The sequence below is a fragment of the Nestor notabilis genome, unplaced genomic scaffold, assembly GCF_000696875.1.
Source record: "Nestor notabilis isolate BGI_N333 unplaced genomic scaffold, ASM69687v1 scaffold5566, whole genome shotgun sequence".
Lineage (NCBI taxonomy): Eukaryota > Metazoa > Chordata > Aves > Psittaciformes > Psittacidae > Nestor > Nestor notabilis.
The window spans coordinates 46-12,430 of NW_009933209.1; the positions used below are offsets into that span (position 1 = coordinate 46).

A 12,385-nucleotide genomic window follows, 5' to 3' on the forward strand; every position below is an offset into this window, starting at 1 on the left:
TCACAAGGGCCACACCACACACCAGGATAAGCGCGGGATCGCCGAGATCTCCCAGGATCACTAGGACCGCACCGGGATCAGCCGCGGTACCACCGGGATCTTCTCGGGATCTTGACGGGATCACCCCCAGGGTCCACCAGGACTGCATTGGGATCAGCTGTGGGATCACCGAGATCTCCACAGGATCACTGGGACTGCACTGGGATCAGCCATGGAATCAAGGAGCTCTTCCTGGCATCACTGGGACTGCACTGGGATCAGCCATGGGATCAAGGAGATCAACCTGGGATTACCAGGACCACACCAGGGTCAGCCGCAGCACCACCGGGATCTCCTTGGGATTGTACCGGATCACCCCTGGGATCACCATGGCCACACTGAGATCAGCCATGTCATCACCAAGATCTCCCTGGGGTCACTGGGACCACACTGGGGTCAGCCATGGGATCACTGAAATCTCCCTGGGATCACCAGGACTACACTGGGATTAGCCACAGGCTCAATGACTTCTCCCCAGGATCACTGGCATCACACCAGGATCTCACTGGTATCACCAGTGTAGGATCCCCAGCACCCCAGATCACCCATGGCACACAAGGATCACCTCCATGACACAGGCACCACAGGAATCTGGGATCACCAGCACCCCTGAGATCTCCCATACCCCAGGGCACCAGCAATCCAGGATCACCAGTACCCCTGGATCACCCACACACCCCCAGACACTGGCACCACACCTCTGGGATTCCAAGCACCAAGGGATCACCAGCACCCCAGGACAACCCTAGGATCTCTCCCAGCACCACAGGCACCCCTGGGATCACACCAAGGACACAAGCACCCCCAAACCTCCACCAGGCCCCCAGCCTTGCTCTCCTGTGCCCGTGCTGCTCCCCTGATCTAAGGGGGCACCCAGGTCTCCCCAACCCCGGGATGGTGCTTCTGCCCAGGGCACATTTCAGAGAGAAACACCCCCAAAAATTGCATAAACACCCAAAAATTGCTAAAACCTCTTCTTGTCCTTTCACTGGTTACTTTATTTCACCAACTTCCCAAACCCCAGGGAGAGCTCAATGAGACAGTGTGGGAGTACTCCAGGATACCTGCCTGCTTTCAGGGTGTAAGGACCTTCCCACTCACACAGGAGCCTCCAAACGACACTTCCATCATCCAATACTGACATTTCTTGCTTTGTTTTTTCCAGATTTGGGACCATAGCGTGGGCAGCAGTGGCACAGGGACCCAGAGGGACAGGAGCAGCATCCATGTGGGAGCATGACAGGGAAGAAGAGGGGGTGTGGATGGAGCTCAGTTTGTGTGGAAGAGTTTTCTTGGGAACTTCAGGCTGGGTTGAATTTCAAGCAGCTTGATAAGCCTTTGGAAATTGATAATTACAAGAAAAGGGCATTTCTAGGCTGTTACCCACAGCACTCTTGGGGGGCAGGTGCCATTACTGTAAGAGGAGTGAGCTGCAACAAATTAAATCAAACAGCTTGGACTAATTAATTTTTCCAGAGTTTCATGTAAATGGGAAGGCAGCATGTGGAAAACCTTTGACCTGGGATGTGTGAATCCAGCGATTCTCCTGCTGTGGCAGGTGCCAGTTGTAGCAGCGGGGGCTGTTTGTCCTCTGTCCCGTCTCTCAGTGGGGCCCAGCCAGTATCTTCCCATCGCTCCAAGCCACATGCCAGGGTTTTTTCCAGTAATCCTGGTGATTTGCCAGGCTTTGGCCAGAGTACTGCTGACAGTGACAGATCACAGGTGCTGCATTTTGGGGTTTTCAAAGTTATTCTTCAAGCTCCCCAAGTAATTTTGAAGCTCTCAGGGTTCCACAACATCACAGAGGGATAAAGAAGCAACTCCTGCCTGCAGGAGCTCCGAATGCAGACCAGAGCCTGCGCCCATCAGCTGTGGTGGCCGAGGGCCACCTGAAACACATGGTAGACACAAAAATCATGGCTGATGCTTTTATTCCTTGTAGAGGCAAGCAGTGGAAGCTCCAAGGAGGAGCTGGACCCCAGAGTTCCTTTAGGCCAAGCCTGCAGCTGGCACAGCACATATATATATGTATATCTGGGTCCACATCCATACATCCCTCCTTAGAGCCTGTGGTATAGGCATGGAGAGGATTGTCGGGGGAGCTGCCACTGATGGCCGCCCGTTGGCAGCAGTAGGAGAAGATGGGATTCTTTTGGCTGGATATTTGGTACACAAACTCCCCTGGCATGTGCCGAGTTGGAAGCAGCCTCCCACGTCTGCTGAGGAAGAGGAGGACTTCCAGCAGGCCTTCAGTACGCTCCACGTCGTAGACAAAGGTAACAGCAGCCTGGCTAAGCAGCACAGTATCCCCTGGAGCTTTCCAGTTGCTGGGCACCATGATCTCACCCTGGATCTGAATTGCCTTCCCAGAAAGCGGTGGGCAAACAATGTCCTAGTCCTGCTGCACTGGAGTGGGGAGAGTATCATAAATCAACGCTGCTGCGTCCAGCACCTGATGGAAACATTTCTCTTGCATGCACCTCTCCAGCCCCTTCTATCCAGGAAGGCAAACACCCTGGGGCTGCTTCCATCCAAGGGAGGATTCGCTCTCACCTAGACTTTGCTTCTCTGGATACACCTTGAGAGCATCAAAGCCTCTATCACAAACAAGCCTGGGAGGCCCTTCCCTCCCTCCTCCTTCCTGGGAGGCACAGGGGAGGAGGGGGAGCAGAAGCAGCCCAGGTTGTCCACAACACACCTTTCTGTCGTGCCACTGTTTTCCAGAGACACTCAGAAAAACAAGCGTTGCTATTTGAACTCCCTGGCTCGCTGCCTGTCTAAACAGTGGGTTTGATTACCAGTAACTGCAAGTCTAGCTGCACAAAAGTTGGAGGGTGTTCTTTTTTCCTACTGTTTATTGTTGATAAATCTGTTTGGATATGAACATGAGGCACTTTCTGAGCTGGTGTTGCTTATGAGTTCCAGGCTGAGCCCAAATCTGCTATGTGACGTGCAGAAACGACATGGGTTTATTCTTCCCAGCAGCTGGGATGAGCCCTGGTTTCTTGTTCATTTGCTCTAGGGATGACATGGTTTTGCTGTATGCGTGCTGGCAAGAGGAAAGAAAAAAAGGATCAGTAATGTGAGCTCAGTTTTCAGAGCAGAATTCTCACCTGTAAAAGACATCTTCCTGGGAAAAAAATCCCAAACCATTTTCCCAATCTTCCCAAATGGTGCTGCAAAAAGTTTCCCAAAGAAGCCCCATCACACCAGCATTGCTCTACCAGTGGCAGATCCCAGCAGGCTCAAAGGAGGACACAAGAAACCCTGGGAAATGCTCCTCCTGAGCACTGAAGAGCTGGTTTTGAGATGTTTTCCTTAAAACCCCTTACTGATAGATTGTGCAGCCCTGTTACTGTCCTGATCTTTTTGAAGCTCAGGGCCTCGGTGGTATCCTACAATGAGCCCTGAAGAAACTCCAAGTGAAAGGTGCCAAGATTGTTTTTTTAGCATAAGAGCAGCATGAGATGGGGCCTTTACATCAGCCAAAGAACATTTCAAAGAGCTTAGTTACAGAACCAAACTGGCATCTTTCAACAGGCTACAGCCAAAACGTCATCTGTTCCAGAAAAGTCCTATACTCCACCTGGCAGTGAGGCACAGAATCACTCTCCCAACATGCATCAGCAGCTGTATATGGAACTGGGCCCCCTTGAGATTACCTTTTGATCAGTCCTCATTTTTGCCCTGTAGAAGGGGACTGAAGCTGGGCAGGCCGGCAGCATTGTCTCCTGCATCTGCTCGAACCTCTCCTGCACGTCTTCCTCCTGCCACCAGAAAGACAGACTCTACTCCATGTGAAAAAAACACATCTGGAGGTGTAGGGGTCAACTGATCCCAATGCCTCATTGAATGCCGATTCACCAATCTCCCCGAAGCCTCAGAAGTGAGAAGTCGCCTCTTCCTATACCTTAGGTGAGCAGATTTGGGTAGGACTTCAACCAAAATCCATCTGGAATTGTAAAGCCCCAAACGGAGTTTCCCCAGCTGTCTTTGCACAGCCATGCTCTGCCTGTAACTACCCACAGGACAGTCTCCCTCCCACGGCACAATAATCTTGAAGTGCGAAGGAAGTCTGAGCTTCAGTGTGGTCCTCACTGATCCAAGCTAGCTAGCTGATGTCCATGCCTGTGTTTCTTCAGGGAACCTTTTGGAAGGTGTAAGCACACAGAAGAGGAACATGGGTTGAATTAAGTGTATTTTTTTTTGAGTTACCAGCTTGTGTATAATGTTTTCACACCATATTTGAGGATAGTTCTAGCAGATTCTTAGGTCACCTTCTGTGTTCATGAGTAGCCTCGAGAAGGTGACATTGGAATTCTGGTGTGATAAAAGACAGGTGGCCAAATGGAATCTAGCTGAGAGTAAAAGGTGCAAACCCTGAAGAAATGAGCTAGGACAGGAAACTAAGAACCAGTCTGGAAGAGGGAAAATGGTTCTAAGTAGGAAACAAACCACCAGAGAAAAATGAGGTGGTTGCACAGTATGGGCCTCAGTGGGGCCAGTGATGCTGGGAAGCTGCAGTGAAATGCCCAGTAAAAGAAACAAGAGAAACAAGCACTGAGCAACATTACAAGGGGCACTGTTTGTCCTTCCCCTGAAGATTTCTGTCTGTAACATCAGCAACTTGACACAGCTGCAGAGCATTGCTAAAAGGCATGCTTCATTCATCTTTGGGGTTATAATTGATGCGATGACAGGAAATCCAGGGCTGGAAGCCATTAAGGGGGTTTTTCTGAACACATTGAGTAACTTGGGTTGATAGAAGTGACTAGTGGTGGATCCTTTTTTCCCCAAAGAGGGACATCCTGGACTCAAGCAGTCAGTTGGGGTTTCCCTGTTGACTCACTGGGGGGTTGGGGTTTGGCTTTTTTGCTCCTTCCTGTACAGATCTGCTTCTGTGTCTGAAAACTTCCACAGTCAGTAGATCACAACATTCTGTTTAAAAGTAAACTCAAAATAACTCCTTTTTTTTTTCATCACATTATGTTTGTTACTCATACCCTCAAGGGAAACTAATTCAGTAGGATGGGAAGAACCTGTCTCTGATCTTTGAAACTCATCACATGCCTTTCTAGAAAGAAGTAAGAAAACACTTCACTGAGATTTACAGTCAAAATAATCAGACACCTGGAGACAAAAGAGTTCCTTTTCTGTTTTCCTTCTAAAAAGTCAAAGCCACCTGTCCCCACTACACACTGACTAGAAATGGGGCTGTGCATTTAGGAAAGGGGTCATACAGCTCACATCCTGCTTATTCCCTTTCCCAAACACCTGTGGGTGCCCCCTGCTTGATGGGGATGGGCTTCTGGGAGAGACAGACCTATGACTGGTCCCCCCTAGCTGTTCTCTGCAATCCACAGAGATTAAGCAGCAATAATTGAGATGGGTTACACCTACAAAGGGCTGATTCTCCCTCACAGCCAGGGTGGGATCTCACTCCTTTGTTACAGAATCATAGAAACACAGGATGGTTTGGGTTGGAAGGGACCTTAAAGCTCATCCAGTTCCAACCCCCTGCCATGGGCAGGGACATCTTCCACTAGAGCAGGTTACTCCAAGGCCCGTCCAGCCTGGCCTTGAACACTGCCAGGGATGGGGCAGCCACAGCTTCTCTGGTCACCCTGTGCCAGGGCCTCACCACCCTCACAGGGAAGAACTTCTTCCTCAGATCTCAGCTAAATCTCCCCTCTGGCAGTTTAAAGCCATTCCCACTCGTCCTGTCCCTACCTGCCCTTGCCAAAAGCCCCTCTCCAGCTTTCTTGTTGGCCCCTTTAGACACTGGAAGCTGCTTTAAGCTGTCCCTGGAGCCTTTTCTTCTCCAGGCTGAACAAGCCCAGCTCTCTCAGCCTGTCTCCATAGCAGAGGTGCCCCAGCCCTCAGAGCATCTTCTTGGCCTCCTCTGGACTCACTCCGACAGGTCATGTCAGACAGAGTGGAAGCACTGCCACCACATTCCTATCAAACAGCATGAAGGTTTTGAGCCTGACATTTAACAATGAAGGACAAAACCTGGAATTGCTTCAGAGGAGGATAACGCAAAGAAGAGTGGTAAATGAGAAGCTTGAGAGAAATGTGCTTTGTCAGGACCAACAAAAGACCCTGGGCACCCCAAAGTTGTGGTTTCTAAACAGAGGGCTGGCTACGTACCAGTTGCCACAACACAAAACACAATAGTTTAGCTGTACCAACTGGAAACAAGCCTCCTAACTACCCCTTGCACCTCTGGGCAACCTGCCTGATTCCTGATAGTCAGCAGATGACTGGGTACTTCAATCACTCTGTCCTATTTTAGCCTCTTCATGGTAAAGCTAATGTGAAAGCAAGATGTGTCTCCAGATAGTTGCTCTCTGCATCATAGCAGATAGCATTTCAATACCAGCCACTCTGCTTAGGGTCCTCCTCCTCCTCCCACAGGCTTAGTCGTGCCCTCATTACCATGCCACGTGCAGCTATTAGGGAGAATAAGCAGAGCTGCCAGGAAAACTCACCAGGCACATGACTCTGTTTATGGGAATCATTCCAGGTCTGATGTTGCCACCGGGATTCAGAGCTTCCTGCACATCCTTGGGGATAAGGAAGGACTCGTTGTACCAGATCTCGAACTCTGCAAAGCAAAGCAGGCGGCTGTAATGACAGAAGAGATGGGGCGGATTGCTTCTGTCCCTGAATCAGACAGGAACTCAGTGCTTTTAAACTCTCAGATGGGACCTCAGAACTCCAACATCTCGAGTTTTAACTATTAGAAAAGCTAGTTTAAAAGGACGGGGCACTGTTAGCTGGCATCGGCTGTGCCTAGACAGACTGCTGCCTGTCTCTGCTGTCTGTGAGGCGGCTGGGACGTGATGGCTGGCCCTGGGGACAGTTCCCTGGGCTTGTGCAGCCCAAGATGCTGTCCGCAAGGTGGCACTGCTCCTGCACCCCGGAGCAATCCCGCCCGGAGCTGGCCATTTTGAGTGGTCAGCACATTCGGGGCTCAGATTTCAATTCCAAATGCTTTCTCCATCCTGTAATAGCCAGTGATAACACACAATATCAATACTGGGCATTTCCCAGACACCTGCTGCGAAGCAGCTGTGCTCCGCTCCACAACTCTAGCATGTTCCCCCATGGAGTGGGAGAGCCCGCAGCCCCCGAAAAAGGCTGTGCTCGCCAGGGAAGACACCGGGAACTGAGCTGCTTTCTGTGCTAGGAGTCATGAAAGATAAATAAAGGTTAAATACAGAGCCCTGCTCTTGCTTGGCACAGTGGACATGATGCAATAGCGCTGACATTTTTCCCTGGTTTTAGCTCTGAGATGACCTCCTCACTCAGGGATGACCCAGATATTGAGTCCCTGCCTGTGTGCTTAAACAAACAGCAGATATCTGGAGCACACATAAAAGGCCAAACCCAGATCCAATGGGAACTGGTGGCAAAGATTCTGCACGTTTATGATTTGTCCCTGTCTATCTCCTGGAACAAGCCACATATTTTTTCAGCATGGGATGCACTGATGGATACAAGCTGTGCTCTGGAAAGTTTGTAGAAAATCAAGTGTTGCCATGTGCACAGCATCCAAATGTTCGGGCCTCTGGCATTTGTACCCCTACTGTCTTCCATTAGACAGGACAAATCTGCAATACAGCAGGACCGCAATCCCATTACAGCAGATTCAAACTGAGTGGTCTGCAGTGCAGCACACCAGAAATCTCATGCATCACCCTGAGCAGAGGTGTGACTTGTCACCATGAGGGTGGTGCTCATGAGGAACACGCTAAAATGACCATGCTCTGCTTCCTGCCAAGGCACCCATGCTGCAACACTGGAACCTGAATCTCACAGGGGTACAGAGGAGACATCTGTAGTCCAAGCTAAAGCCCTGGCCCAGTGCAGTTCCTTAGCCACCACGTTGACCAAAGGAAATCACTCAGCTCAATGTCCAAATGCAGTCAAGTTTTAAGGTCCCTTCTAACCCAAACCATTCTGTGATTCTGATTCTAAACTGGAGACTGTTCGGAAACTGCCCTGTCAAGTCAATACCTGAGATGAGTTTATTCCGGCATTTGTTCACCAGATCCTGGCAGTACTCGATTTCTGCCTTCAGGTCCTGCAGTTCAGCGTAACTAGACCTATACTCTTCCTTCAGCTCTTTCAGCTTCACAATGAGTAAAAACTCCTTCTCATCAATTATGATGTGTCCTTTCTCATCAACATACTCTCCTGGAGGGTAAGAAAAGGAAATGAAGGTTTCTTATGAGGGTGGAGAAGAATGAAGAACAGTCATTATACTTTGAACCACACAGTAGTTACCCAGTTATGCTGAGGTTAACCACACAACTGACATTTCCTTAGACACACTTGCTACAAATATAATGCTGGAGTGGTGTGCAGCAGAAATCTCTGCTTAACTCCTGAACTGACACCAGTCCTCCCTGAACTGAGACATGTGCAGTTAAACCTAAAGAGGCCAACAAGAAAGCTGGAGAGGGACTTTTTATAAGAGCCTGTAGGGATAGGACAAGGGGGAATGGCTTTAAACTGACAGAGGGGAGATTTAGATAAGACCTTTAGGATTAAGTTCTTGCCTGTGAGGGTGGTGAGGCCCTGGCATAGGTTGCCCAGAGAAGCTGTGGCTGCCCCATCCCTGGCAGTGTTCAAGGCCAGGTTGGACAGGGCTTAGAGCAACCTGCTCTAGTGGAAGATGTCCCTGCCCATGGCAGGGGTTTGGAACTGGATGAGCTTTAAGGCTCCTTCCAACCCAAACCAGGCTGTGATTCTCTGATTCATGAGGGACCAGGCTCTGCAGGAAGACAGCCCGCTGGAGGGTATCACACAAGGCTTTTATGCCTCCTACCGAAAAACTTCACAGGCAGCCATGGTGAGGGTTTTTGTGACAAAGGGCTGGTCAGCCCTTTGGGGACACTTAAGCCAGTGCTACTTTCCTATGATAAACATCTCTCAGTTTTTATTTCCCTCAAATCAGTTTATTCCTGTGGTTTTCAGCATCCACAATATATCACCAGTTGGTAAATGTCATCATAAAGACCAAAGGCCCAAAAGAAGCCATGAAAAGACAGACCCTCACTTCAATATGATTTGCTTGTCATTTATCCAGAAGAGCTTTGCATCCTACACACCCTATGGGAAAAGGCCCCTTGGTGATAAAATTATCTCTAGAGGAAGAGAAATGGAAACCAGCAGAGCAAACTCTGGGTCTCACTCTGACCCTCATTCACTGGTCAGGGCCCTCATTACCTCCTATTTCCCACTAATTGCCTGGTAGCCATTAAAGGTGCAGTTTCACAGAAATGAGTTGTTTTGCTGTCCTCCCCACATGCAAGGTACACCACTGCTGCTTCCTCACAGAGCACTCTAGGCTGCTCTACTACTAAAGCCATTTTTGGTTCAGATTTCTCTCCTTGCCCAGAGGCATTTCTTCTCCACTCTGTAGAGTGCAACAGCACTGACCCTTGGGAGCCCTGCTGCAGGGAGCATGTAACTTGACACACTTCCTAGTCTCATACAGGCATATTTAACCTAACAAACATCTTGCCACAGCAAAGTAGGAAGGCACTGACCCCATTTTTTGCTCTAGTACCTTGTAGTTTCGTATTTTGACTTTCATAGATCACAGAATCCTATAATTGTTTGGGTTGGAAGGGACCTTAAAGCTCATCCAGTTCCAACCCCCTGCCACAGGCAGGGACACCTTCCACTAGAGCAGGTTGCTCCAAGCCCCGTCCAACCTGGCCTTGAACACTGCCAGGGATGGGGCAGCCACAGCTTCTCTGGGCAACCTGTGCCAGGGCCTCACCACCCTCACAGGGAAGAACTTCTTCCTCACATCTCAGCTAAATCTCCCCTCTGGCAGTTTAAAGCCATTCCCCCTTGTCCTATCTCTACCTGTCCTTCTCAAAAGCCCCTCTCCAGCTTTCTTATCAGCCCCTTTAGGTACTGGGAGGCTGCTCTAAGATCTCCCTGGAGCCTAAACCAGTCTCTAATCCTGATGAAATGAAGCTGTAGAAGATGCATCTCCACCACAGTTAGGGTATGCATGCTACCCAGGATTGCTGCACCGTGCTGACCTGCTTTAGTCAGCAGTACACTGCCTAATCCGTCAGTGTGGGGTGAGGAATCAACCTGACTGCAGCTCACCTCACCAGTGTAAAGCCTGAGTAGCATGAGTCAGTGAGGATGAAAGCTGGAGGACTCAGGTGGCAAACCACAAAGTCAGATGCAGAGCTTGGGCATAAAGCCTGGCCCTGGCAGGCAGCAGTGGTGGTCTAATGGTCTCACTGCCGGAACTGCTTTGAAACCAGCAGCTCTCCTCTTCTGTCAGATTCTTGCTGGCCAGTGTCCACACAGCAACTTACCCTGCTGCCACCGCTCCTGCTGCTGAGCCTCCAGAGCCTTTTTGATGCTCTCCATCTCAAGCTTGATGGAGTTGATCCTCTGTGCTACAGTACTTCTCCTCTTCTTCCTGTCATATAGGATGCTTTTGTTCTCTTTAAAGATCCGGCTGATCTCACTTCCATACTCCTCCTTAAACATCTCAAATGCTGCTGGCTTGGGTGGAGGGGAGCTGCAGCAGAATTCAAAGAAAAGACACACAGACATGGGGAAGTCAGTTAGTTCTGCCCTGCAGCATGACACAGTCCACAGTTGCCATAGCTGCAGATTGTGGATGGTATTTCAAGGCGCCCTTTGAGGACCTCACTGTGCTAGCTGCACCCTGGCACTATCTCTGCACCAACCTTCATATGTATACCCCGGTACTATTCCCAGAAGAAGAGTTATTAACATAGAAACCACATTCCTTAGGAGATGCCTCAGAACTGAGTCTTCCCTGGAAAGTGGACCTTTCATGGTCTGAATTTTCAGAAAAATAATAATTACTATTCCTCTCTATTGTTAAACAGAAAAGCTTTTGCTCTTTCCTTGCTGGTTTCCCAGCACAGACCAGTCAGTCACCTCTGCCAACAAACCCCACAGCTGCATGTATTAGGTGGCTCTACAATGCTGCCACCCATGGCTTTGAAGCCTTGACTATTTAGAAAGACTGAATTCAAAGTGGCATGTGTCAATCCTGACTTTTCTATGAAATGTGATGCAAAGGCTTTGATGCTCTGAGGGCTGGAGCACCTCTCCTATGAGAGAGCTGGCCTTGTTCAGACTGGAGAAGAGGCAACTACTCTGTGATTCTATGATGCAAACGTGCCACCATGAACACCAGCTCTTGGTTCAACATAAACCACACTAGAAAAGGAGACTCCCTTGTGGGAACGTCACACTCCCATGGATGCTGCTCTGTGCTGCATAAGGTTGTTCTTGGTGTGCAAGGTGTATCTGGTAGCAGAAGGTAGCCAGAAGTCTCTACATTCCTCAGTCCAGATTGGTCAAAGCAAAACTCTGACGACTGCCTTCCCCTGATTGACCTCTTCAGGGCATTTTCAGACTTCTCAAAGGCTGCATGTGACAGCTTTCCCTGCCAAACTGCTGGCATGGCACTGTAAACAACCACCGCTGGGCAGACTGCCACAGCTACAGCTTTGACAGTCAGCTACCAAGCTACCTGAAGCACTCTGGGTTGTGCCTTACACAGCTGCAACAGCAGCCTTCACTGCCAGCCACAGGACTTTTAGATTAATACTAAACCACCTGCAGAGACCTTGGAGGAACATGGTAACATTTTAAGGTGCTTCAGGAGTAAATTTTCCTGAGACAGCCTCACTGTGATGCTCTCCCTGGGCAGCAGGAACGAGACAGGACTGGTTGTCTACAGCACAGGCAATAGAGGTGCTCACAATACTTGAGAGCTACCTTGCTTGAGAGCTCTCAGCAAGAAAAGATGGTTTATGATGGGAAAACCAGTGTCCAGACTGGTTTGTGGAGGGCCCTGGCTGAGCTCCTGTGAGCTGAACAGCCTCGTGCTGTTGAGACCATTCTCCCAGAAAGAGTTCTTTGTCTTGGTACCCTTAGCACTTTTCACCCCTTCCACTCCATCCAGAACGAAATGCAATTCAGTGCTGCCCTTCCATGCTAAATTCTTGTCTTGCTACAAGCAGATGATTGGCACATTGCTCCAGTTTCGGTCATTTTCCACTCTTCCGTTTTGAGATGGTACCTCTTGCCATGATCTTCTGCAGCCATTGACCCATTTTTATGACTACATGGGGTTTTGTGGCTGGATATGTGATGCCTCTGCACTTTTGCTATTGACTAAAGGGTAAAGAGAGCTGCAATTTTCAGAGACTTCCCAATTAATCCTAGAATGGTTTGGGTTGGAAGGGACCTTAAAGCTCCTCCAGTTCCAACCCCCTATCATGGGCAGGGACACCTTCCACTAGAGCAGGTTGCTCCAAGC

General features: G+C 49.5%; 1 protein-coding gene across 1 annotated transcript in view; it reads right to left on the minus strand.

Annotated features, from left to right (window-relative positions):
• Window positions 1-2,980: 2,980 nt before the first annotated feature.
• LOC104407462 (kinesin-like protein KIF9) overlaps window positions 2,981-12,385 on the minus strand; it is a gene marked incomplete at its 5' end in the record, with an annotated part of 20,338 nt that continues 10,933 nt past the window's right edge. Inside the window, 5 exons of the mRNA XM_010016757.1 lie at window positions 2,981-3,088; window positions 3,702-3,806; window positions 6,531-6,646; window positions 8,062-8,241; window positions 10,395-10,603. Of these exons, the coding sequence (XP_010015059.1) occupies window positions 2,981-3,088; window positions 3,702-3,806; window positions 6,531-6,646; window positions 8,062-8,241; window positions 10,395-10,603 (718 nt within the window). The remainder of the gene's footprint in view (window positions 3,089-3,701; window positions 3,807-6,530; window positions 6,647-8,061; window positions 8,242-10,394; window positions 10,604-12,385) is intronic.